The sequence below is a fragment of the Chiloscyllium plagiosum genome, chromosome 18, assembly GCF_004010195.1.
Source record: "Chiloscyllium plagiosum isolate BGI_BamShark_2017 chromosome 18, ASM401019v2, whole genome shotgun sequence".
Lineage (NCBI taxonomy): Eukaryota > Metazoa > Chordata > Chondrichthyes > Orectolobiformes > Hemiscylliidae > Chiloscyllium > Chiloscyllium plagiosum.
Window position 1 is genome coordinate 21,548,990 of NC_057727.1, and position 27,657 is coordinate 21,576,646.

Genomic DNA, 27,657 nt, shown 5'->3' on the forward strand with positions numbered 1-27,657 from the left:
TACACCTCCAATTTTGGTGTCATCTGCAAACTTGCTAACTGTACCTCTTATGCTCGCATCCAAATCATTTATGTAAATGACCAAAAGGTAGAGGACCCAGCACCGATCCTTGTGGCACTCCATTGGTCACAGGCCTCCAGTCTGAAAAATAACCCTCCACCACCAACCTCTGTCTTCTACCTTTGAGCTGGTTCTGTATCCAAATGGCTAGTTCTCCCTGTATTCCATGAGATCTAACCTTGCTAATCAGTCTCCCATCAGTCTAACCTTGTCGAACGCCTTACTGAAGTCCATATAGATTACATCTACTGCTCTGCCCTCATCAATCCTTTTTGTTACTTCATCAAAAATCTCAATCAAGTTTGTGAGACATGATTTCCCATGCACAAAGCCATGTTGACTATCCCGACTTGTGTTTAAGGATGCCACAAAAATATCTGTCAGGGCCCCAGCTATTTCCTCTCTCGCCTCCCCCAGCAACCTGGAATAGATTCCATCTGGTCCTGGGGATGTGTCCACCTTAATAACCTCTAGCGTACCCAACACGTCTTCCCTACTTATGTCAACGTGATCCAGACTAATCAAACTTCTATCCCTAATCTCAACATTCATCATGTTCCTCTCCTCAGTGAGCACTGATGCTAAATAATCACTCAGGATCTCACTCATTCTCTCAGGTTTGGCACACAACCTTCCTTCATTATTCTTTAGAGGACCAATCCTTTCTCTAGTTAACCACTTGCTTCTTATATAAGCACAAAATGCTTTGGGATTCTCCTTAATTCTGCTCGCTAAAACTATTTCATGACCCCTTTTAGCACACTTCATTCCTCGTTTAAGACTGGTCCTGCTCTTCCGCTATTCAACCAGGGCCCATTCTGTTCTTAGCTGCCTGGACATTATGTACGCTTCCCTTTTCCTCTTGGCTAGCCGAATGATTTCTCCTGTCATCCACGGTTCACGAATCTTGCTTTTCCTATCCTTTGCCTTCAATGGGACATGCCTATCCTGGACTATTTTTAACCTATCTTTGAAAGCCTCCCACATATCAAATGTGGACTTCCCTTCAAATAGCTGTGTCCAATCCACATTTCCCATCTCCTGCCTAATTTTGATATAATTGGCCTTGGCCCAGTTTAGTACTCTTCCTTTAGGACCACTCTCATCTTTGTCTACGAGTATTCTAAAACTTACAGAATTGTGGTCACTGTTCCTAAAGAAATCCCCCACTGCAACTTGTACCACCTGTCCTGGTACATTCCCCAATACGGCCCCTTCCATTGTTGGACTATTGACATACTGCTCTGGAAAACTCTCCTGGACGCTTCTTACAAATTCTACCCCATCCAGACCTCTGATGCTATGTGTATCCCAGTCAATGTTGGGAAAATTAAAATCTCCCATCATCACTACTCTATTGCCTCTACTTCTTTCCATAATCTGTTTACCTATTTGTTCTTCTACCTCACGCTCACTGTTGGGAGGCCTGTAATACAGCCCCTGTAATACAGCCTGTAATGCACCCTTCTTATTTCTCAGCTCCACCATAATGTCTCATTACCCAAGCCTTCCATATTGTTCTCCTTTAGCACAGCTGTCATATCATCCCTGACCAGCAATGCAACTCCCTTTTACTTCCCTTCCCTTCCCTTCCCTTCCCTCCTCTCCCTGTCCATATGTGTGTGGGAAGATGTGAGGTGTAGATGACGAATGGACCAAGGTATACTGGAGTGAATGGTCTCTGTGAAAGGCTGAAAAGGGAGTGGAGGGGATTATGTCACTGGTGGTAGCATCCCATTGGAGGTAGTGGAAATGGCAGCGAATGATCCTTGGAATGTGGATGCTATTGGGTTAATAGGTGAGATTAAGGGGGACCCTGTCTGTGTTGTGGGAAGGAAAAGGGGGTGTGGGCCAACTAGGAAGTTCTAGTCATCATTGATTGATGTTGGAAGGAAAGCTGCCTTTAAAGAGATGGATCAAATCAATGGCTGAACAACTAATCAGTGAAGCATTTGGTTTTTAATGCATAATGTTGGTTTTCATGGGCTCACTGGATTTTTTTTCTCCTATTTATCCACAGAAAAGGTGAATCAACAGTGTTAAAGGCTCACACAGGAACCATTCGAAGTGTTCAGTTCTCCAGAGATGGACAGTCATTGGTTACAGCTTCGGATGACAAAACCATCAAAGTTTGGACAGTTCATCGGCAGAAGTTTCTTTTTTCTCTCACCCAGCATATAAATTGGGTTCGCTGTGCAAAGTAAGTCGCTAAACAGTGGTTGTTATATTTTATCGAGGAAACAGAAAATGATTAATTTCATATTCCGCTATATGGTTCTGTGTTATAATCCAGCTGATGATATTAGTCAAATCAGACATCAGTATGAAACTAAGCTTGATAGACGTAAGTTTTATTTTTGCAGTTTATTTACCATGGTGAGTTCCTTCACATAACCACAAGAAGAACATCAAAAGAAATACAGAGGCATAAACTATGTTAGAAATATTTAAAATGGTCCTATTACAAATATCACAAAGATTCAATTTTTTTCACCTCGATAACAACCTTAACAAATACTCAAACCTTGGTGAAGTGTCACCCTGTATGCACTTTAAAGTTCCTTGTCAGTGGACAGGGCTTTAATTGTTCTCCATTCATGCAGTTCTGTTTCTTTAGCTCATGTCTCTTCCAGAGATACTCAAACAAAATGCTGACAGAACTCACTTTATTTCATAAAAAGGAGGTTTAACCATTTAATCCCTCTTTCAGATGAAATCAGGCCAGTTTCTCTGTTTAAACTTTTATGCATGTATGCATGGAAGGTGGACCCATCAAATATGGCACACAACTTAAACTTTGCTACTAAAACAATTGGTTTTACACTGTTTATGCTGATGACAAGTTTCCAATCAAAAGATTACACATTCACTCACCCATATCTCCAAACAACAGTGTTCCCACAGTTTACATTCCAGAGGAGTACACATGATTGTAATATCTAATCACACCATAACATGTTCATGTTTTCTTGCTGTAAATACGTACTTGTGACTGTCAGAAAACTTTTTTTCCCCCTTTCATTTCTTGACATAGGTTCATTAAATTCATTTTTCACAGCTTTCTGTTACTGGAGCTTTTCTGTTATTGACATTAAACTATTCAGGATGACTTATATTCTGCATAACTGTTCCAGAGACTACTAACCTGCACTGCTGGTACGAGCCATTTCTGAGTGATCTGCTTCACTCTCTCAAACAGATCTGCACACTGAAACAGACCTGCGCACCGCTTGCCCCTAAACTCTGTCTAAAAGGATTGTTTCCGTTTCTATCTGTGTCTCCCAGTATCCTAGCACACCATGTAGGAGACATCAGCCCAATTTTCTTCTCTCTCTTCCGTGGGCACTGGATTGTTTTTCTCAAGTTTTAAAACTTTGTTTAAGTGCATGTAAATACTTTTCCAGATATGTTCATACTCTTATTAACATTTACACATACTTTATAAAACATTATTGTTTAAAGTGGGTTTGTGTAGATTCTATTTAGTGATTGGTCCGTTAGGAAGATCCCACCCTTTGAGCTACTTGCTGTTTCAATACACCGTCTTGCTCTCCTGATAACATTTCTGTCCTGGGCCACCAGCAAAACTCAATATAAGCTAAAAAAATAGCACCTCCTTATCTATTTCGGCACTTTACAGCTTCAGGGCTCTTAATAGATTTCAGCAACTTCAGAGCATGAATAGTGTCCTGCTTTGGATTACATCCAGCTCCTCAAGTGGATGTTGTACATGGGTTTCGTCTCATCAAAGCTGATCTATTTTCTACTATATATCTCTAATATTACTACTTATTTTGCATCTGTAAGTTTCCTATACTTCCATCAGCGCTCCTTTGTCGTTCGCTCTGGGCACCTTCACCTTCCACCCACTTTCCCTTCTCCTTTTGATAGCAGTATCATTTATCCAGCCCCTTTCAATTCTGAAGAAGAATCAACTTTAACTTTCTTCTTCTGTCAATGCTGCCAGACCTGTTGAGTTTTTAACAGCACATTGCTTTTATTTTAGCTCTCCAGCATCTGCAGTACTTTTATTTAAATTTTCAGGCATCTGGCATCTCTTGCAACTCAATTGAGACTAAATCTTTGTCTTCCCCTCTTAAATAAAAGAGAAAAACAAATTAAACTTAAAGCTATAAATATATAAAAGGATTCGTAAAACTCACTTTAGAACCCAAGTTTCCTAATAACAGTGAAATATCACGAACCTTCCAGTAGGATAGATTTTGATGCATTAGTTGGCCTTTTTTAGGACTAAAAAGAATATAAGAAACTATAATGTTAAAACTTGTGTTTGAAGCATTTTGATTAAAATGACAGCTTTTGTCTGCTGCTACTGAGGATTGATATGAATTTTCTCATTTAAATTAGGAATATCCTATTGTTAGTATTGTATGCTAGCTTATATATATATACACTTGCTCGTATTATGTACTGGTACATTTGTAATTAGTTCTGGTTGCCATTCCTTACTTGGGCATTTGAATTTTCATTGACTGTCTGAGGAGTTGTTAGCTAGTAACCGTAAACTAAATATGGGGCAAGATGAAAGCTTTTAGAATATGCCAAACCAAAGCAGTTATTTTCCAGTTCCGTATGGTTACTTTTGTGTAATATTGGATGAGTCCTATACCTGTTTTATTTATGCACATAATTAAGCTTCCTGAAAACTAGAAAGTGCAATCAGAAATAACTTTTAAAATCAGTTGAGAATTTCTGTTTTCTCTGACTGGTAGAATTGTTTATTTTCTTTCTTTCTGGGTTGTTCTTTTTAAGTTGGGGTTGTTTGGGTTCATTAATAGATTAGACTAAATCCTGCAAATGACTATTTTTATGGGATCTCCAAGTCAGTAGATATGCATGTGGACAAAGAATAATTGAACTTCTGTAAATATTATACAAGATATACTTTTGTACAGTGTAAATTTGATTACAAATCTGATCATGTTGATAAAATAACTTACAGAAGAATTGAAAGTTAACTCAAAAGTCATTTACTACATTTTTCACATCACAGAAATCTTGCACATTTAATTACAGTTTTCTTAGTTACCAGAGAAGAAACATTGCTATGATTCCATAATCCTTCGACTTACCAACAGAATTTCTATTGGTATTTGCATTACAAGTTGCATTGATAACAAAATCTAAAATAATGTGTATAGTTCAAAATTTTATCCTCATTTTATAAGTTCTCTGTAATTTTTGTTTTTAAATTCTAGGTTTTCACCAGATGGGCGACTCATTGTTTCTGCCAGTGATGATAAAACGATTAAAATTTGGGATAAAGCTACTAGAGAATGTATTCATTCATTTTATGAACATGGAGGGTAAGGTGTTTAATTGTGTGTGTTTGTAAATAAATTTTTAGTGTATTGATAATTTGATAGTTGTTAGTGCATTGATGCAAGCAATGCAGATATGTGGTGGAGTAATAGCATAAGATTGCAGTGATGATTTTCCTGTGTGCCAAATTCTTGATGTCATTTGTCGGTATTCTTTTGATCGGAATAACCTGGATGAAGGTACTTTCTGTACATTTTAACAAATTTGCTGCAAATTTCTGGAGTTAAAGATTTACATAAACCAGTCTAGAGATTGAGGGTTTCAGTACACCACCGCTAGGGGTAAATGAGCAGGTGTGACATTTTAGATTGTATGTGCTGATAGTGTTCATTACAAAAGCATTTGGATAGATATCATTTAAAATTTACTATGTAATTAGCAGATGGTCTGTTAAAATTAATTATGCAATTGGATGATAAGTGAATTTAGGTCTGAATTTTATTAATGGTGTACTGCCATTTGTATTTAACTTTTGATTTCCTTTGGCTGACCACAGTTTAGACAGGAGATTATATTTATTTTCTTTATTTTGCAAAGATAATGTTTACTCAACCACAGTTATGTTTTTGCCTTTATATTAATGATTCCACCTCATTACCTCAGCTGGAATTCATATGCTCTGTCTTTTTCTTTCTACTTTTGTTCTCTTTTCGTGCTTTTTCTCCTCCTCTCTTCTTACCTCCTATCCTTGCGCCTCGAATGAAGTCATCATGGACTTATGGCTACAGTGTGGGCTCCTGGCAGAGTGGACTCTCAGCTTAGGGAGCCTCAAGGTGAAGCTAGGTGCGGGCATGGACTGTGTGGGAAAGACTGTTATTCTGAACTTTTTATTTCTTTATTTTTCTAATTTGTTCCAAAGATTTTGTACTTTTGTACTTAAGATGGCACAAGGTCTGTAATGCTGGACTTCTTATTTCTTTCTTTTCCCTGAGAATTTATACTTGAAAATCTGTACCTAGGTACATTTGTACCTAAACAGCGCCATAAGTGGTGACTTGTAAAATTTTTACTGTATTCGTGTCACTATACGTGACAATAAAGCCAATTCTAATGATATTACTAACCTTGTTAATGAATTTGCCTAATTTATAATTTACAATACTACTGTCTTAAATAAAACTGAAGGAGAATGATTTATGCTATATCTGGTAAACTAACATTAGATGTAGATTTTCTTTGAGAAATGGAGGAACAGGAATAGGCCATTCAGCCCATCAAACCTGCACTGCTATTAATAATTGATCAATAATAGTTGATCAAACACTTCAATGCGTTTTATCCAAGCTTTCCCCTTAATCCTTTATGCCATTGACAATTATACTGAAAGACTGAACTTCCCTAGTCTGTTGGAGTAGAGAATTCAAATATTCGCCAACTTATGTGTAAGAAAAGTTCTCATCTCAGACCTCAATGGCATCCCTGTTTTTTAAAATTCTGGCCTCCCCAACCAGGGAAACATCTTACCTGCATCTACCTTGTCTATTCCTTTAAGTATTTTGTAAGTTTCAATCATTACCCCTCATTCTTCAAGACTCTAGAGAATACAGGCCCCGTTTGTCCAGTCACTTTTCATAGGATAGATAAAGGGTAAAGTTGTGATGCCATATATTTGGATTTTCAGAATGTGTTTGGTAAGTTATCATACATTGGTGTACTTTATAAGCTAAAGGATGAGCTGAGGAAGATGCAAAGATGTTGCAGTGTGATTTGGGCAGGTTGAGTGGGCAATGCATTGCAGTTGCAAAACATTGTGGGTAAATGTGAGGTTGTCCACTTTAGTAGCAAATATAGGAGGGGAGATTATTATTTGGTTGGCTGTAAATTGAGAGAGGGGAATGTTCAACGAGACCTGAATGTCATTGTGCACCAGTTGCTGAAAATAGACATGTAGGTACAGCAGACAATAAAAAGGCAAGTTGTGTATTAACATTCATAGTGAGAGGATTTGAGTACAGGAATGAGAATGCCCTGCTGAATTTATACAGGGCATTTGGTGAGGCCACACTTGGGATATTGTGCGCTGTTTTGGTCTCCTTATCCAAGAGAAGTATGTTCAGGTTGTAAATTTGCTCGCTGTACTGGAAGATTTGTTTTCAGACATTTGTCACCATGCTAGGCAACATCATCATTGAGCCTTGGTTGAAGTGCTGATGTTCTGTCCTGCTTTCTATTTATGTGTCTTAGTTTGTTGTGATGGGTGATACCACTTATGGTTCTTTTACTGAGAGGTGGGTAAATGGGGTCCAAATCGATGTTGATGATGGAGTTCCGGTTTGAATGCCAGGCCTCTAGGAATTCCCGTGTGTGTCTTTGTTTAGCCTGACTAGGATGTATGTATTGTCCCAGTCAAAGGATGTTCTTGTTACATAGACAGAGTGCAGCAGAGATTCCTAGGATGACGGGTTGTCTTGCAGGGAGAAATTGATTTGGTTAGGATTATATTCACTGGAGTTTAGAAGAATGAGAGAGGATCTCAAAGAATCCTGTAAAATTCTAACAGGACTAGACAAATTGGTCATTCAAGTAGATAGAATGGCAACAAAAGCATATGGCATACTTGCCTTTATTAGTCGGGGAATTGAGTACAGGAGTCAGGACATGTTGCAACTTTATAAGCCTTTGATTAGGTCACATTTAGAATATTGCGTTTAATTCTGGTTGTCATGTTACAGGAATGGTGTGGAAGCTCTGGAGAGGGTGCAGAAGATGTTTACCAGGATGCTATCTAGATTAGGGAGTATGAGCTATACGGAGGGGATAGAAAACTTTGGGTTGTTTTCTCTGGAGTTGTGGAGGCTGAGGGGGGTGACTTGGTAGAAGTCTATAAAATTGAGATGGCAGGGTTGACTGTCAGAATCTTTTTCCCAGAGTTGAAATGTCTAATACTAGGGGATATGCATTTAAGGTAAGGAGGGGAGTTCAAAGGAAACATGAGGGGCAAGTGTTTTTTTACACAGAATGAGTGATTGGAGTCTGGAATGCACTGCCAGAGGTGGTACTGGAGGCAGGTATGATAGGATCATTTAATGGACTTTTAGTTTAATTTGGCATCATGTTTGGTACAGCGTTATGGGCTGAAGAGCCCATTCCTGTGCTGCACTGTTTTATGTTCAAAGTTGTAGATGCAGGAAGGATGCTCCCCTAACATGGGATCCCAGAACAAGTGGTCATTGTTTAAGGATAAAGGATAGACCTTTCAGGACTGAGGAGAAATTTTTTCACCCAGAGAGTGGTGAGCTTATGAAATTCACTACTATTGGTCTGCATTTGGTACCAGCAACAAGGGCATGGAGTGGAATGTGATCCTACAGTCAGAATTTGGGAAATTTGGTAAAAAATTAACAAGTCAGGCCTCAAAAATAGTATTCTCTGGATTACTTCTTGTGTCACTTCCAACTGAGTACAAAAGTAGTGGTTGGAAAGAATGCAAGAGGGAAGATTTTCAATTCCTGAGACACTAGGATTGGTTTTGGAGGGGATGATGTTTGTACAAACAGGACTGATTGCATCCAAATAGAACTCAAAGTGAATGCCTTTGGGGCACTTGGCTAGTGCTGTTCAGGAAGCTTTAAATTAAACTAACAGGGGTGTGGAAACCAGGACAGAATATCAGGGTTTGCAAAATACTTGGAGACAGCTGAATTAATTTTGTGTCATGACAAAAGCACTTCCTAGAGGTGCGGTGGAGTTGGATTCAGTTGAGGCATTTCAAGAGGGCAGTTGTTGATTTGTTTTATTTAATGTGCAGTGTTATGGGGAAAAGGCAGGGGAATGACACTAATCTCCAATGCTCATTTGGAGAGATGGTGCAGCCAGTATGGACCAAAAGACCACCTCATATACTGTAATGCTTCTGTGACTGTGATTTTGCGAATGTATTTAAGATACAACACATTCATATTCCCAAGGATATTTAGACAAAAGTTAACCTACTCTGTTAAGTTTACCCCATGCTGACAATACAAATCCAGCAAATTCACACCTTTCAATGCATTTGACAGAGGAGATGATAACCATTTCCTTACAGAGGAGGGACAGGGCACCTTGGGACAGTGGATTTTTGAATCTAGATTTTTGTGTTTAATTGTACAGTGGTACTCCTCTGTAGCTGCTGCCTTGTTTGCATATTTTTTTAAAAAGTGACCATCGTTAGCCTTATTATGTTCACACTAAATTTTGTCCCATTATTTGCTCCACTTATGCGATTCTTTTAATTTTATCCAGCAACCATCCTCATTGCCTTTGTGTGTGATGAAATTCAACATTGTTTTGTTCTATAAACTTTTATTGACATGTTGATAAAGGTAACTTAAATTTGTTTCATTTGGAAAACATTGGAAAGAGGAAATATCATCTCATTATTAGGTGTTAAATGTAAAAGCGTATTGTGCAGGATTTTCTCAGAGTTTGGGGTGATCACTTTGGTACTAAATGAGTCTACACTGCTGGAGAGAGGTTAGCACAGCAATTCGTGGTGGCAGTTTCCAAATTGACATCTTTAGGATGGCAGGCAAGCATCTGGAACTGAACACCCAATTAGAGGGCTGGGTGCTGCTGAGTGAGATAAATAGAGGCATTCTCGAAGTGATAAAATTAAATACAGAGTGGGCAAAGTTGTTCGGCTTCTTAGATTAGAGGAGAAATAACCTTCACCTGGCTCAATGGGGAGGTTGTGGAGTCATCTTTTTTTTTTTCTGCAACAAAAAAGCCACCCTGCAGTAGAGAGGCCCCTGTACGTGAGGAAGGCCTGTCTCCCCCAAGCATTAGTTATTTCAATTAGCTACCCACCTCCATTGCTTGGAAACCATACAGAAACACTGATGTAACTCTAATTCCTCAAATTCCTGCCAGCTGCCATGAGTGTTTTTACAGTTTGGCTCAATTGTTAAGTTACCCACTGTACACTTAAAATAAAATTTGCTATCGGCCAGTCACTTTCCTTTTGATTACAATGTGAGAAGTAAATAGACTAAATACGTTTTCTTTCCTTCCGAAAAGATTTGTGAATTATGTAGATTTTCATCCCAATGGAACATGTATTGCAGCAGCAGGAGCAGATAGCACTGTTAAGCTTTGGGACATACGTACAAACAAGCTTCTTCAGCATTATCGAGGTAAGTAGATAATATTCTCTGTGTTATGCATGACAAATGGAATTGAAATAATGAGTACCTTAAGTAGGTTTATGATATTTAACTGAACCATGAGACACGGCATCTTTAAATTATTTTTCGATACCTGTTCTTGTGTATTTTAATTAGTCTGAGGAATTGTGAGTTGAAAGTTATTTTATAGTTGTATTGTGTACTTGCAGATTATCTTTTATGAATATCTAACAGAGGTTTTTCCATAGACGTTTCTCTGTATACCTTCTTCACACTAATGAGAGAAAGTCCAAAATCAAACATTGAACTGTGACAAATGATTCTTGGAAAAAATGGTACAACTGAGTGGCAAATCAAAATGAACAAGTTTACTGAAGACCGTCATATGAAGAGAATACAGACAAGACTCTATACTTTGTAGCTTTATACACTAATTGGAACAAATGCAAATGACATATATTAATAAGCAAATGATACTTCAAAAAAAGATAAATTGCACTTCAGATAATCAATGTAATTCTGATATCACAAGCATTCACGCCACTCATTACTCAACATTATGTAGCTACAGATATCCACAAAATGCTGCTTTTTACTTGATATGTTAAGTCAGAAGGCCTATGTGATTACTTTCAACTTTGGGTTTCATACTTATCATTGCACTCCTACTTGTCATATCAGTTTTGATAGTGTCTTTTCAGATTTCCTTCACAAATGACAAACAGTAACATCCCATTCATGGTTTGTTCAATATTTTGAAAATATCCAGCTCTTTAGCATATCTGAGCTATTTGCAAAGCTTTCCAGGTTTTAGGCTTTTTTTTTTTTGCGAGTTCACACTGTATTTCCAAGAATGCATGTGTCTTTTTCTGTTCAACAAGGAAATGGATAACTTCTTGAGAGTGATTTGCATGTTTTCATGAGAATTCTGAGCTCCTCTTTCTGCTTTTATTTGTGTTTGCAACTTTGTGCTATTGCCTTCTCCCTCTAGCTTCTCTGTTTATAGCTATCCTTTGTATCTGTATTTCTTGTTTGTGTTTGCTAGCTCATTGCTTATTCAACTTACCTCAAGGTGGTATTGCTTCCAGGTCAAGAGTTGCCGGATCACAAGGGCTGGTATGTCTTCTTACCCTTGAACATGAAAATCAAACAATTTCCAATTGATGCAACTAAAACTTACATTCGCAAATTCATAAAAGCAGTTACAAATTGCATAGATCATTTAAATAAATTACATTTTTGTTTCCTTTGTTGCTTCTGGTCAAAGGTTTTCATGCACATTGCATTGAGTCTTTGGTGCAAACCCAGTTTGTTTGTTTGTGTGTGTGCACATGCGCGCAGATACGAGAGCTGCTGTATAAAGAAATTTTTATGCCAAGTGTTGATCAAAGTGGCTGATGCAGTTATTTTAAGATGCATTTTAAATATAATTGTAATTAATTGCCATTAAAATTATTGTCTGTTATTTGAAAATAGGTTCTGTGGGTTATTTTTGTTTTGAAGTGCCATTTTAATGTGAAATGTGAACATTCTGAAAATGAAAAGCTTTTGTTAAGCTATAGTGTCAGTGGGCATCTCCCATGCTGGCCATTTTGTTGCACAAGAGAGATGGCGTGCTATGCCCATACAGTGCCAATTAGTTTATAAGTGAACTTGTCCATGATTGTTAACATTTCCCTTTTAACCTTTTCAACTGTGCAATTTAGTTTTAACCTGCCTTGGAAAAGTAGCTTCCATGCTACTAATAGAAATGGTTGTCCATTTCTAGGAAAGGTGGGGTTTTGAAAAGAAAGAGGTAGAATTATGGAGACAATAAATTAGAATGGATGAGAATGATATTTTTCCTGCACTGGATTTCACTTGTAGTTCTTGATAACTTACAATTCAAAGGAATAATGTCATTGATTGTTAATATAAATTAAAATTTGTGAAAGTGCTGTTGTGCATTCTAAGTAGATAGCTCTTAGTTGTCCAGAAACTTTGGGTTTAGTGAAGATCTTAGAACTAATTTAAGACATGTTTACGGTGCAGTACATTACACTGAAGTAACTTGCATATCTTTGTGATGTGTTATTATTACTACAAAGGTGTTATCTATTTTGAAAGTCTCCCTATCCACCAGACCTTATGCTCTTCACAGCTCATTCAGTTTTTGCTCCTCTGTTAGTGTTTGTGATTGTGAAGGATGGCATCTGAACAAGTGAAGATTATCCATCTTGTAGAATTGTTCCATTAATTGAGATGGAAGCATTAATCACATATTAAGCTCACATCTGTAATCCCATAACTTCTTTGAGGTTATTTTAAATTGTATATGGACATTTGCTTTATTTTTGTAGGATTGTGCCAAATTCTAAATTTCAAGGGGTAGAAAATTCTCCTTTACTCTAGGGGAGGAATTGGGGAATTTGGTGTCATTTGAGGTTATTATTCTAAAATGCTTTTCCATTTGGACAACATGTTGGTTTGTGGGGTACTTAATTTAAAGAATGAAGAGCATTACTAAGGAAATTTTTGTTTTCTTGCAGTGCACAGTGCTGTGGTAAACAGCCTCTCTTTCCATCCAAATGGAAACTATCTCATAACTGCCTCTAATGATTCAACACTGAAGATACTTGATTTACTGGAAGGGAAATTACTCTATACACTTCATGGCCATCAGGTGAGCTGATGAAATGAGATTTTTTATTTTGGTAAGAATCTTTTTATTTTGACTATGAGGGCTTTTTATGTTTGGCATTGTGTAACTGTCTATACAACAAATATTTAGACTTTTTTCACAATGACTCAATTACAAATTGGGCTGCTTTTCATATCCTGTGAAAAATATGCATTTTATAATGAGGGCTTTTAAGACTGAGGTGAACAATTCATTTATTAAAAATTTCACTGGTTTGTTTTGATTATTAAAGAATCTTAGCTGGAATGCAGGAAAGAGCACTTTGTTGTGCATGGCTACTAATCTTAAGATATCTTTGAAAATTACATCTTTGCAGCAAGTCACTTCAGAGCAGAGCACCTTCTTACAAACAGAAGAATTAATCTCCGAGCCTTGGATCCAGCCTCCTTTCTTCTGTTAGGACTAGATAGGAAATTTGGTTTTCCATTGTTAGCATCCGGGCCCTTCACCAACAATATTGGTAATTAAAACTGCAAAACATAGGAGCAGAGTTAGGCCATTTGGCTCATCAAGTCTGCTCTGCCATTCACATGAGATTACGGCTGCTTTGATCATCCTGGCTGATGTGTGAATAAGTACATGTGACTGATTACCGATGAGTTGTTCAGCCTGACAGTATCCAGACAAATAAACTCATTGTAGAAGAGTTCTGAAGTAATCATACAAGATTCAAACTATTAATGCTCTCTCTCTTCACAGATGCTAACAACCTGCTGAGCTTCTCCAACGTTCTGTGTTGTTTCATCTGTCCAGCATCAGCTGTACTTTTATTTAAAAACACCTCTGTAGTTATGTGTTAGGTGGTAATGTGGATTTGAGGCCACAATCAGGTTTATTAAATTGCAGATCAGGTTAGATTGGCTGATTGGCCTACTCTTGCTCTTAAATCACAAGGATCCCGTGTTGTTGAAAGGGTTCAATCTACAGACTTGCAGTTTTCCCCAGCTATCACGTTGTTATTGTCTGGATGAAGACTAAGTAACTTATTTGTTATAAAGTGTGATTCCAAGCACCATTCCAAATACAGTATTTAAATCTTAACACTGTTGGTAACTTGCAGTTCATAATATTGATCATCATTTATGTTTCCAAATTTTGACTCCTAGTTTTGTTTCTTTTTGGAACCAGAGTCAAGCTTACTGTCACTATTATTGGTGAGCATATATATTTAAACTGTTGTCTAAATTTTCTAACTATATCAAAAAAACCTGATTGTGATAATTAGCATTGAATGTTAACTTAAATTACAATCAACTACTCCAGAAAGATCTTTTTAAATTTGTACCTAAATGTTTGGTAATGTGGAATCTATCAATTATAGAAAAATCCTGATTTTCTGTTGTTTTCCATTGCATTTTGTCTTAAATAACCAGCTGTCCTTTTTTGTAGTTTAAACATAACTTCATAAAGGGTGAGGTGCTTTTCTATTACTGCAAAATCTCTTGTAACAAGTAGCTTGTGTTGTCTTTACTACAACTATGTTAAAGTTGAGCAAGAGGCTGAACAAAAGCAAAATACTGTAGCTGTTGAAAATCTGAAATTTAGAAAAAACAAAATGGTGGAATTCTGAATGCCATTTTTGGAAGGAGAAACTGAGTTAATAGGCTTAAAGTTATATTCAGGTATGTTGAGCTAGGGTTTTAGATCAAATCCACAGCTCTATTGACTGCCTATTGTTATGCAATTCAGCTGGAATCTGTCAATAAGAATCATGTTTGCCTTTGATGCTACGTGACTGTCCTTCTACATGACAATTGAACTATCTTCAATCTGTGGAATACAGTTATGTCTGTCCGCCAAAGGTGATTGTCCACAGCTTAATTTGCTTTTTCCTCACTGCTGATGTGCAGCTTACCTTGTGCTCCCTGTTCTAAGCTAGATTTTTGCCCCTCCAAGGTGGATGGTGTGGAGGTATGGTATGACTTTGCAGGTTTTGTGGAATTTGGCAATGTTTGTGCTGTTCCACTTTATCAGCTGCCATCCTCATAGGATACACAAGAAGAAGATATTGTTGAGAATTGGTAACTCAGGGGGGTCCATCACAATCAACTTTATAAATGACAGTGGTCAACATGGTCCATATTAACAAACCACTGAGTACATTTGGCAGGACTCTGCTGAATGACATTCATATGAAAATAGAGCAGTCACCTGAGCCTATTCTCCTGGCTGATTAGTCTTGCCATGGCAGATGTTAAAGCAACCTCCTTGCTTGTTTAGAGTAGGTGCAAACTTGGCACCCCACCTCTGATGCATGACATCTCCCAAAAATTGTCAGATATATCCTGCAGAATGCAGAGTAAATAAATCATGAGTAGGCTGCCCTCTCTCAGTTCTCAAAGCATGACATCATCCTCAATCCTGTTGTCCTCCTTAACGGTGCCACTTTATTATTTCCAACCTTAAAATGATAATGATTAATGCCTCAAAGTTGAAATTCTAGACCCCAGAGACAAATGGGAGCTGTGTTATTTGATACATTCAAGGTTGAGTTTGATTAGATTAGATTACTTAGTGTGGAAACAGGCCCTTCGGCCCAACAAGTCCACACCGACCCGCCGAAGCGCAACCCACCCATACCCCTACATTTACCCCTTTAACCTAACACTATGGGCAATTTAGCATGGCCAATTCACCTGACCCGCACATCTTTGGACTGTGGGAGGAAACCGGAGCACCCGGAGGAAACCCACGCAGACACGGGGAGAATGTGCAAACTCCACACAGTCAGTCGCCTGAGTCGGGAATTGAACCCGGGTCTCTGGCGCTGTGAGGCAGCAGTGCTAACCACTGTGCCACCGTGCCGCCCACTAATAGTTTGTTGGATTTTTAATCTACAGGACAGTTGTGGCTTAGGGGAGGCAGCCAGAAAACTGTACCTGACGCCCCAATCAGATCAGCTGTGATCTTATTGAATGGCAAAGCAACCTCAAGAAGCAAAATGCCCATTCATAGAGCTATAGAGATGTACAGCATGGAAACAGACCCTTTGGTCCAACCTGTCCATGCCGACCAGCTGTCCCAACCCAATCTAGTCCCACCTGCCAGCACCCGGCCCATATCCCTCCAAACCCTTCCTATTCATATACCCATCCAAATACCTCTTAAATGTTGCAATTGTACCAGCCTCCTCCACATCCTCTGGCAGCTCATTCCATACACATACCACCCTCTGTTTGAAAACGTTGCCCCTTAGGTCTCTTTTATATCTTTCCCCTCTCCCCCGATACCTATGCCCTCTAGTTCTGGACTCCCCGCCCCCAGGGAAAAGACTTTGCCTATTTATCCTATCCATGCCCCTCGTAATTTTGTAAACCTGTATAAGGTCACCCCGAGGCGTCCGACGCTCCAGGGAAAACAGCCCCAGGCTGTTCAGCCTCTCCCTGTAGCTCAAATCCTCCAATCCTGACAACATCCTTCTAAGTCTTTTCTGAACCCTTTCAAGTTTCACAACATCTTTCCGAAAGGAAGATCAGAATTGCATGCAATATTCCAACAGTGACCTGACCAATGTCCTGTACAGCTGCAACATGACTTCCTACATCCTGTACTCAATATTCTGACCGATAAAGGAAAACCTTTTACACTATCCTATCTACCTGCGACTCCACTTTCAAGGAGCTATGAACCTGCACTCCAAGGTCTCTTTGTTCAGCAACACTCCCTCGGACCTTACCATTAAGTGTATAAGTCCTGCTAAGATTTGCTTTCTCAAAATGCAGCACCTCGCATTTATCTGAATTAAACTCCATCTGCCACTTCTCAGGCCATTGGCCCATCTGGTCCAGATCCTGTTGTAATCTGACCCTCCTATTTTTTCTTGTTTTGTGTTCAGTGATGCAACTTGGTACTTGTCTGACAACATAAGGGATTTCTAAGAGCACACGGCCTTCCAAGCTTTTGTGTACTATATATTACTGTATACAGTTAGAAGCCTTACAATGCTACTGATTGGATATGAAACTCAATCCAGAGCCTATTACAAACACTGAAAGTGCTGGAGAAACTCTGGCAGGATTGGTGGAGAGAAAACAGATTTCAGGACATTTCCAGTCCAGTGACCCTTCTTCAGAAATCCTTTTCCTCGCTACTCGTGACAGTAAACAACAATCTGCCTTGGACCTTGCGCATAAATGCAACTGTTACAAAGGCACAACAACAACTTAGGAGGCTGAGGCAATTTGACATATCCATAAGGACCCTCACCAACTTTTATAAATGCACCATAGATGGCATTCTATCTGGGTGCATAAAAGCTTGGTACGGCAATGGCTGTGCCTCGGACCAGAAGAAACTACAGAAAGTTGTGTACGCAGCCCAGGCCATCACAAAAGCCAACCATGGACTCCATCTACACTTCTCATTGTAGCGGGAAGGCTGCCAACATCATCAAAGACCCCTCTCACCTCGTTAGTAATCTCTTCAATCAGGCAGAAAATACAGAAGCTTGAACACTCATACCAACAGGTGTAAGAACAGCTTCTTCCCTGCTGTTATTAGGCTGCTGAATGGACCTCTCTAATTTCAAATGTAATGGTGACCTTGCTTTTGTGCACTTCCTGTGCAGCCATAACTCTGTATGCCTCGCTCTGTCTTAATCACCCACTGTCTGTCCCTGTATGTTCTGATCTGCCTGTACTGTTCGCAAAACAAAGCTTTTCACTGTACTCCGGTTTATGTGACAATAACAAGTCAATTCAAATATTAGTTTTCAAGAAGGATTACTGGATCCTTCACAGAATGTTTTCTCTTGACAGATGCTGCCAGATCTGCTGAGTTTCTCCAGCACTTTTTGTGATTGCAGATGCCGGAAATCTGAAACCATTTTCTGTTTTATTCCTATTGGCTCATTTACATTTGAAAATTGTGTTGGGGTCAATGTAGAGTCAGATCCCAGAACTGCTGGAGCAGGCAGTTTCCTGATTCAGAATTCTAGCCTAAGACTTTGACCTCAATGAATAAAAGTATTGAACCTTCAGAAGACTATCACAATACTGGCAAATGGATTTGTTTTAATATCTTGTTCCAGACTTGTGTAATTTCTATATTTGTTATGAAACATTTCTATCTATATTTATTGATAAAGGAAGAATATTAGCAGAAAATAATTTTTAAAAATAAATTTTGTTTTTTATAGTTGTTAATTCCAGATTCCTAGGTTTAAGGATAGAAATTCCATTCTTCTGTTAATGGTCTAATGGATAAGGTTTCTCATTTTAGATTCCTTCATGGTTGTGTATCAACTGAATATTTAAAGTAATCAGTATAATTATTTAAGGTGTCCTTCTATACATGCCAGGTTTACTATCTGATTTTCAACTTGTGGTTTTTATGTTAGCATTTGTAAAGATAAAGCATTATCAATATTTTATTTAGTTGTCAACCAGCCTGGCATGTCGGTTTCCTGCCATCAGTCTGGAAGGCTGTTTAAAGTATTTGCAGTCAGCAGACTTTGCCCACAGGTTTCCAGCTGGCAATAGTATTTAACATTTTAATTGGTCATTAATCTGCTGCTTCCCCACAGGAAATCGTGTTTAATTCTGGCCTCCCAGGTTTCCGACCATCAGCTGGGAATAGCATTTAAACACTTTCTTTGGTGATCATCTGCCTTTGACATTTTTGTGCTAATACAATCTGAGTTAATCTTGCACCTAGTGTTTATAGCTTTTAATCGCATACAGGGAGTTTCATATGAGCTAAAATTATAAAAGTTCACAGCACAGGAAGTTCACAGCACAGAAAAAGGCTATTTGAATCCTTCTGTCTGTGCTGTCTGTTTGCTAGAGCAATCCAAACTTACCTTGACCTCCACATAAAATATTTTATCATTCACCATCACAATTGTTATGCACTTTTCCCTTCAAGGATGCCTCAGATACAATACATAAAGAAATTTCTCTCAAACCTTGTCCTTACATTGTTAATAATAACCAGAAATTGGCAATCTTTACTTATTAACTCTTCAGCCAAAGTAGTATTTTCTAATTCACCAATAAAATGCTTGAGAATTATAAATATTTCTATTGATATTTTGACCTTTTTGGCTAGAAATAGCACAGCATCCCAAATCTCTCCTAAAAGATGTAGTTTCTCATTTTTCTATAGTATCCAGAAAAATATAAGCTTTTCATATATTTTATGGGTTTTTTTGTTGAGTCTTTAAGTCCCTTCAGCATCCTTTGAAATATCACCTGATGAACTTACTCTTCTTTTCTAAAAATTAAAGCAGTGATAAACATCAGTTTTAATAATTTGTTATCAGCATGGAAGATGACAAAGGTTAACCAAGGAGCCCATGGGAAAAAAGAAAATTTGGGCACGTTACAGTTTTAAACCTAATTTTAATGTCCAAAATAAGAGTTTATTTTCTTTAAAAAGGTGGCTGTTCATAATCATACTGCGTCTACATCCTTTTTTAAAATTATATATCTATTGATATAACAAACGTTAGTAAAAAGCATATTGGATAGAACAATGATCAGCAACAAAAGTGGGAAACGTGAAATGTTTCAGAGTAGTTTTCTATGTACTTACAGAACAGCTTGTTCTGAGAAATCTTCCAGCTGTATTTATTTGTGTGGGTGAATGTGCCTGTTCCAGATTTGACATATGTTTTTGTCTGGCAACTCGCTAGCATTCTGGGAGGGAACTGAGGAAGTGATAGATTAGTAGGGGAAGTGATGGTGATCCAGAAATATGCTTTGACGTAATAAGACCTCTGTTTCAGGCGCCTGGTATGTAAGATACCAGCTGATCATTGCTAGCTTACCCAAGGAACAGGGCCAAGTTTACATTCCTATACATAATTATATCTTAGATTGCCCTTCCTTTCCAAGCTTGGTGTTAAGTGAGACCTTTTCAATTTCTCACTGGTGACATTTTACAGCTGCTTTTCCATATATGTACTTTTTGAATGAAGATTGTATGGGTTAATTCAGTGAGAGAAACTTTAAGGTTTTATCTGTATTTAACACTTAATCTTTTTAATTTTTCTTCAAACTATTGGTTCATAGTTTGTTTCATTTCAGTAACTATTTGGTGACCTGCATTAACATTATTATCAATCTAATATATAAGTTGGATGCTCCTATTACTAATCCATAAAGGAGCTGACAGAAGTATGAATTTGTTTAGAGGTTTGTTTTTACTATGAAAGTGGAGCAGAAGTAGGCTATTCGGCCCTTCTCCCCCATTCAGTACGATCATGGCTGATCAGTTTGTGTTTCAAATTCCACATCCTTTTCCACCCAATAACATTTGACTCCCTTGCCTAAAAATAATCTATCTAATTCTGCCTTAAATACGTTTAATGACCTTGCTTTCACCTCTTTCTGAGGCAGTGATCCAAAGTCACTCACCCTCAGAGAGAAAAAAAAGATGAATGAAACAATTCTTACAATTTCGTCGTCAATGTGATAGACTGTTTATTCACTTGGTTTTTCTTGATGGTGGGACATTGTTTTCTTGTATTCGTTCTCTGTCCTTAAAAACACTTGTATGAAGTTTTTGATTATAAATCAGGCACACTTTTGATCTACAATTTAAGTCTTATTAGTTTCTATTACTCTTCTTAGTTTTTTTTCATTTAACTGTCCAGATGGATCTCCTTAGCATAGTATAGTTATTACATAGTTGCAAGGCAAATGCTATAATTGTTTGATACATTTGTCACATGCTACTGTCAAGTAATTCCGAAATATTTTATATAGCGCACTTGGAGCAAAGAAACTGCTATTTGTCACATCAGACGTATTTTGAAACTGTTCTAAAGCTTAATGGGTGTCAAAGCAAGCGAGTGAAAGTTTAACTGATCAAGACATTTGACAATGAATTCAAGCTTTATTGTACAGTTACTATGATTTATAATATTGATGCAGTTCTCAATTTTGCCAGCAACATGATAACTGCCTTGTTTGTACAGATGCTAACAATGTAATCCTACTTTACCTGGTCTGTTCAGAGTATTGTGATATAAGATCATGCTGTTTTGTCTACTGAAAAGTTTCAGTGGTGTACATAAAGTTTAAGGCTTACTTATAGGGTTGCCTTCCAGCTTCACATGCATGAAAATTGCAGGAAAACCAAATGTATGGAAGTGATTTTACAGCCATTAATTTTAATGGATGAAGTAGTTCTGGGAGCACATCTCCTGTTGTGCAGTGCTAGTAACATAAATTCAAAAACTAACCTCATGGCCATTTTAATAAGACTTAGGAGTTATTTCACTCATACCTCACACTACAAGAGCAATATATACTGTGTGACAGGAAAATTGAGATTACAGCTTTCAGTTTCTCCTGACTAGCTTGTCTATGCATTGGCATATTTAAATTGAGTGACAGTTGGCAGAGAATAGATGTCACAACTTACTCTAGAGCACAGCAATTTTTTTATATTCCTGCACTGATCCAGATTGTCTTGGGAGGCTGAATGGCACTGACCTGTAACCTTGGTCCAGATGCCTTGAAATCCGAACCTCACCCAAGCAAAAATGATGACCACTTTACATGAAGGCAACATGCCTTGCTAATGTGTTTGTCTGTTACTTGCTCTTGCTAGGATGATGCAGGAGTATTAGTTCCTTAATTGATTATCTAGGGGGGAGATCAACTAGGAGAAAGTGAGGACTGCAGATGCTGGAGACCAGAGGTGAAAAATGTGGTCCTGGAAAAACACAGCAGGCCAGGCAGCATCCGAGGAGCAGGAGAATTGGCGTTTCGGGCATAAGCCCTTCTTCAGGAATCTAGGGGGGAGTTCTTAGACTGGCAATGTTGTGGTATTGGGCATTCTTGGTGGACAGGAAAGTTGAGAATGAATGTGAAGTCATTGGAGGAGGACACAAGTTTACGTCCGAAACTATTTGTCCAATACATGTTTGCATTAAGTAGTTGCATGGGCGGATGAAGAGAAATTTTGCTTTATTTTTGACTCAGAAGAGGGCCAGATGAATTTGTCCAAAAGTAGTCAAGAAATTGTAGTTATTTATCATTTATCTCCCATAAGCCAGATTTCAAAGAGTTGGGTAGACTGGTAAAGTGCTGAATTTAAACTCCATCTCTATGTAAAAGATAAGTGCAAAACCACTTCTTATTCTAAGCATTAATATCATCCTTTCCCTTAAGATAGCACCAAAACAGCAGATTGCAAAGCATTAGCACCCAATTTTTACAGAGCTAGTTTATCTCATAACCGCACCTGTGCAACTGGAAACTGTGTACAAAATTTTCTGTCGATGAATTTTACACTCTCATTACAACACCCTGTTTGCCTGTAGTTGAATTTGGGCACCTAAATTATACATTTGAGTGACAGTCGTGTTTCTAATTCTGTTTAGGAGCAAGGTTGGGCATTATGTAAGCTATTTCAGTGTTAAATGTTTACCAAATAAACACATTGGTCAAATATATTTTTCCGTAATGCAGTATGAATTTAAAAAAAAAACTCATGTTTAGTTTCTTGCCTTCTGTTTATAGGGTCCAGCTTCATGTGTGGTTTTCTCTGGTGCTGGAGACTTCTTTGCTTCGGGTGGCTCAGATGAACAGGTGGGTATTCTTTACATTTCTTTGTAATTTATGTACAGAGAGCTCTTGTGGTATAGTGGTAGTGTTCCTATTGTGCTATGTGCCATTAGTAATCAGAAATTTGTCAGTCTCTACCTTGAATATGCTCAAAGACTAAGCTTCAACAGCCCTTAAAAAAGGTTCACAACCTTCTTGAATAAAAGAAAATTCTCCTCAGCTTAGACCTCTGTGTCATCCTCATTGTTAAAACATCTTACTTACATTTGCCCTGTCTATCTCTTTGAGTATTTTGTAAGTTTCAATGAGGTTACGTCCCCTTCTTCAAAACTCCAGACAATACTGCACCAGTTCACGGAATCTCTTTTTAACTCTTTGGACAGTTGCAACATCCCACAGCATTGCACTCTCTCTTGGCCGTAATATTTTTCCTGAGATAAGGAGACTGGAACTGAACACAGTCCAGATGCGGTCCAACCAAATTCCTAGACAAGTTAAGAAAGGCTTCACTATTCCTGTTCTCTTTTACAATAATGGCAAACATTTCATCAGCCTTTTGATACTTTGCTGCGTCTGCATGTTAACCTTCAGTGACTTATTGACCTAGCTCCCTTTGTACATCTACCTCTTACCATTTTTAAAAAAATACTCTGCACTTTTGTTTCTCATACCAAAATGGATAACTTCATGTTTTCCATTTTTCCATTCCAACTGCCATATCTAGCCCAATCACTAAGCCTGTTCAGATCCTTCTGAAGCTGCTTTACATATTTCTGTCAATATACATTCCCACATAGCTTTGCATCATCCACAAATTTGGTAACCTTACATTTCATCACAAATTCCAAATCATTGATAAATATTGTGAACAGCTGGGTCCAAGGACTGACCTTTGTGGTGTCCCTCTGGTCACCGTTTATCAACAAGAGAATGGTACAATTATTCCTACTGTTTTCTGTCTGTAAGCTAATCATTGATCCATGCCAGTACATTACCTCCTAACCCATGTGCTTTAACTTTTCTAAACAGGCTCGTGGGGGACTTTATCAAAAGTATACTTAAAATCAGTTTACCTCCTTTATCAACTTTGCCAGTAACATCTTAAAAAAAACTCCAAGGTTCGTCAAGCACTATTTCCTGCTTATTATTGGCCATTCGTTATCAAGGAGAAAGTGAGGTCTGCAGATGCTGGAGATCAAAGTTGAAACTTTATTGCTGGAACAGCACAGTAGGTCAGGCAGCATCCAGGGAACAGGAGGTTCGACGTTTCGGGCACAGGCCCTTCTTCAGGAATTGGCAAATAAGACATTCGTTATCAACAAAGTGTCTTATTTGTCCCATCTTTAATAATAGACTTTTGTGTTTTCCCAACAATTGATGCAACACTAATTGGTCTGTAGCTTTTTGTTTTCTCTTTCACTCCGTGCTTAAATAATGTGTGATTTTTGCTACCGCCTTCCAATCCATTCTGTATTCTCTATTACAAATTGTCTTTATTCTGTCTGTAATGGATCCCGTTTGTTTTAACCAAACATTTCCTTTATGTACCTTTAGAAGCTTTTCCTAGATTGTGTTCATATTCTATTCTTCCGTATCAATTGTTTTCTCCTCCTTTACTGTATTCTATAAACCTCTCAATCCTCAGAATTATTGCTGTTTCTAGCAACTTTAAAGGCCTTTACTTTTAATCTAAAACAATCTCGAACTTCATTTGTTAGCCACAATTGATTACCCTTTTTTTTCAGTTTTTGTCTAATGAAGGAATGTTGTGAAGGATATAAGTCATACAACGGTTCTCACAAAATCATCAATTGCCTTTGTACCATAATATTGTTGAATACATTGTCCCAATCACTTCAGCCAAATTACGTGTCATGCCTTCATAGTTTCCATTATTTAAATTTAAAATTCTTGCTTCAAAATGAACTACCTTGCTTTCAGCATAATGTAAAATTTGATTGTGTTGCGGTCATTCCTCCCTGAAGGTTTTTTTTAAACAAAAAGATTGTTAATTTGTCTTTTTCGTTGTCTCATGCTAGATCTAACATCGCGATGCCTAGTTGGCACCTCAACATAAAAAGCCATCCCAAACACATTCAATAAACTCAACTTTCATGCCTTCAGTGCTCAATTGGTTTATCTATTCCAAATGCAGATTGAATCATCTTTGGTAACTGTTGACTGCATTATATGCATCTCTGATCTCTTAATAAATACCACGTCCTTCACTGCCACAGCTCTTTGTGGTCTATAAATGACTGCAATCAATGTTTGCTGCCACCTTACTGTTTCTTAGTTTTGCCCAAACAGATTCCACACAATGTTCTTCTAATCTGAGATCTTCTTTTACTGATGTTCTGATCATATCACTTATTATCAGGACAACTTCACCTTCCTTTATGTCCTTCCTAAACATCAAATATCCTTGAATATTTAGTTCCCAATCCTATTCACCATGCAACCATGTTTCTGTAAAGACACTTAAATCATGCTCCTGTACCTTATGTCTTTAAATGATTTGTATGTCTTGCTATGAATGCGACACCTCTCCAATGCCTTTTGATTCTTCCTGAAGTGTAATGCCCAGGATTTTACAGAACACTCCCATTGAGATAGAACTAATATTTTATAATGGTTCACCTAATCTGTACTCTACTTATAAAGCTCAGGATCCTATACTGCTTTATTAAATATTTTCCCAACTACTGTGCTCATTTCATTGATCGATTGTTCATCTAGGCTCCCAAGTTCCTCCTCATCTGCACAGTTTTTAGGATTGATTTTTCTTGATTTTCTGTTGCCTTTCTTTGTTCTAGCTATTAAAATGTGTAATGTCTCATTTCTCTACATTATATTCCATCTGTCACATGCACATTCCATCAGCTACTCCATGTTTCCTTGAAGTCTGTCACTGTCCACCTCTCAGTTTCCAATGCTTCCAAGTTTTGAGCCATGTGCAGATTTTGAAATTGTGTCCTGCATATTCAAGTCTAGATCATGAATATAGATTAAGAAAAGTAATGATCTTAATAGCAACTCTTGGGGAACTCTGCAGTGTGCCTTCATCCAGTTTAAAAACTGTTCACCACTACTGTTTACTTCACTCAGCCAACTTTTTAGATGTTTTCAAATCAACCTGATAAGGGATGTCATTACACCCCTCCAGAGCAGGTGGGACTGAGCAAGCCTTCTAGCTCAGTGGTTAGGGCACTACAACTGTACTGTAGGAACCCCCTCAGCCAACTTTAGAGTCATGGTCCCACAGACCTCAACTATACTGACAAGCCTATTATGTGACTCTTCAAACACCTCTGGAAGTCCAAGTGCACCAACTGCATGACCCTTAATTACAGTCCAGATGCTTCATTGAGAAGCTTAATCAATTTAATATAATAAAATTAAAAAACAAAGATGCTGGACATCTGAATTAGAAACAGAATGTGCTGGGGAAACAAGGCAGGTCTGACACCACCTATAGAGAGAAAAACAGAGTTAACATTTCAGGTCTAGTGCCCCCCCTTCACAACTGGGAATTCCATACTTGTTTCCCTTTATTAATCTATGTTTGTCCAACTGATTGTTAGTTTTGTCTTGGTGTATTATTTCTAAAAACGTTTCCATTAGGGAGGCGAAACAGAGCAGCTTATATTTATTGGTTTACCCTTATATCTTCCTGATAAGTGTTGCAATTCTCTATACTCTGGATATAGGGAGAGTTGGAAGATTATGGTCAGTGGCTTTGCACTTTCCACTCTTCCGTCAGTACCCTTGAATACATTTGACCCTGTACTGGTAACTTAGCAATTTTAACTACAGCCAAAATTTCTAATACATTATTTTCATCAACTTTTAGCCAATTCAGAGACTCAGCTATCTGGTGCTTCACTATAACCTGATCTATATCATATTCTTTGGTAAAGACAGATGCAAAACATTGCTTTAGTTCCTTAACGTGACCTTTGTTTTCTATGCATAAATTCCCATTTTGGTCCATAATAAGCCTTTGTGTTGGTTGCCAACACCTTTTCTCCTATCGTTGCTGCTCTTATTTTATGTTTTTACTTCCAATCTGGGCTTTCTGTATTCAGTCTGATTTTCGTTTGTTTTATCAATCTGTCATCTCTCGTGTAACCTTTAAATGCATCACCTTATGATCACATTCATCATCTCGGGAGCTCTGGACTTGATATCCTACTTTGCTCTTCATGGAAATGTAAATTTTAAAGTTAGGGCAGTTTTGTCTGCCATTCTTGAATTCCATTTTACCTATGCTAGTTCCACCATGATACAGAAAGCTGGAGCAAGTAGACACATTTGGCTGGTTGAGCCTACCACATTTTTCAGTAAGAACCCTGACTAACCTAATTGTGGTCTTTGCTTCCCTCCCCTTGCTAGCTTTGACTCTCTGTGGACCAAAACTCTGTCTAACTAGAACTTGGACCTTTTTAAAGCCTCCTTGTTGGACTGGAAACACTGTTGTAGAATATTGTCTTGAACCCACTCTCAGAATTCTGCTCACTTTGTTAAGTGTTGAAAAATGTGGTGCTGGAAAAGCACAACAGGTCAGGCAGCATCTGATGAGCAAGAGAATCGACATTTCATCAGGAATACTCACTTTGTTACCCTGTTCCTTTTCTCGTCAATGATAGGATTATTAAGTCACCCATTTTAACTATTCTATCATTCTTGCACCCCCTCTGTAACTTTCTTCATGGACTTATTTTTCTTATTTCTTTCCCATTAGTTGGTGACCTATTAGCATACACCCAGAATTGTCATTGCTAACTTCATTGTTTTCTTTCTTTCCAATTGTCTATATCACCAGGAAGGTGCCAGTGTTGCAGCTGTATGGGAACAGTTTGACTAGGGGTGTGGCAAGTTTGGCTGAGGTACTAAATTAGTAGTTTGCATCCCTCTGTGCGATGCTTACCATTCTGACAGAAAAATTAAC

At 38.0% G+C, this 27,657-nt stretch overlaps 1 protein-coding gene and 1 long non-coding RNA gene across 5 annotated transcripts in view; one reads left to right on the forward strand and one right to left on the reverse strand.

The window, feature by feature from the left end:
* LOC122558936 (POC1 centriolar protein homolog A-like) overlaps positions 1-27,657 on the forward strand; it is a 116,581-nt gene that overhangs the window by 29,848 nt on the left and 59,076 nt on the right. For 3 of the 4 annotated variants that reach the window (XM_043707916.1, XM_043707912.1, XM_043707913.1), the window contains 6 exons: positions 2,081-2,260; positions 5,280-5,387; positions 6,109-6,186; positions 10,402-10,517; positions 13,037-13,170; positions 22,662-22,730. In XM_043707916.1, the coding sequence (XP_043563851.1) occupies positions 2,081-2,260; positions 5,280-5,387; positions 6,109-6,186; positions 10,402-10,517; positions 13,037-13,170; positions 22,662-22,730 (685 nt within the window). The remainder of the gene's footprint in view (positions 1-2,080; positions 2,261-5,279; positions 5,388-6,108; positions 6,187-10,401; positions 10,518-13,036; positions 13,171-22,661; positions 22,731-27,657) is intronic. The other variant, XM_043707914.1, reaches the window with a different exon arrangement.
* LOC122558938 lies at positions 2,396-19,815 on the reverse strand. Its single transcript, XR_006314274.1, has 3 exons — positions 19,723-19,815; positions 11,575-11,639; positions 2,396-4,029 (listed from the first exon to the last, which is right to left on the reverse strand). It is a non-coding gene; the product is annotated as an uncharacterized LOC122558938 (long non-coding RNA).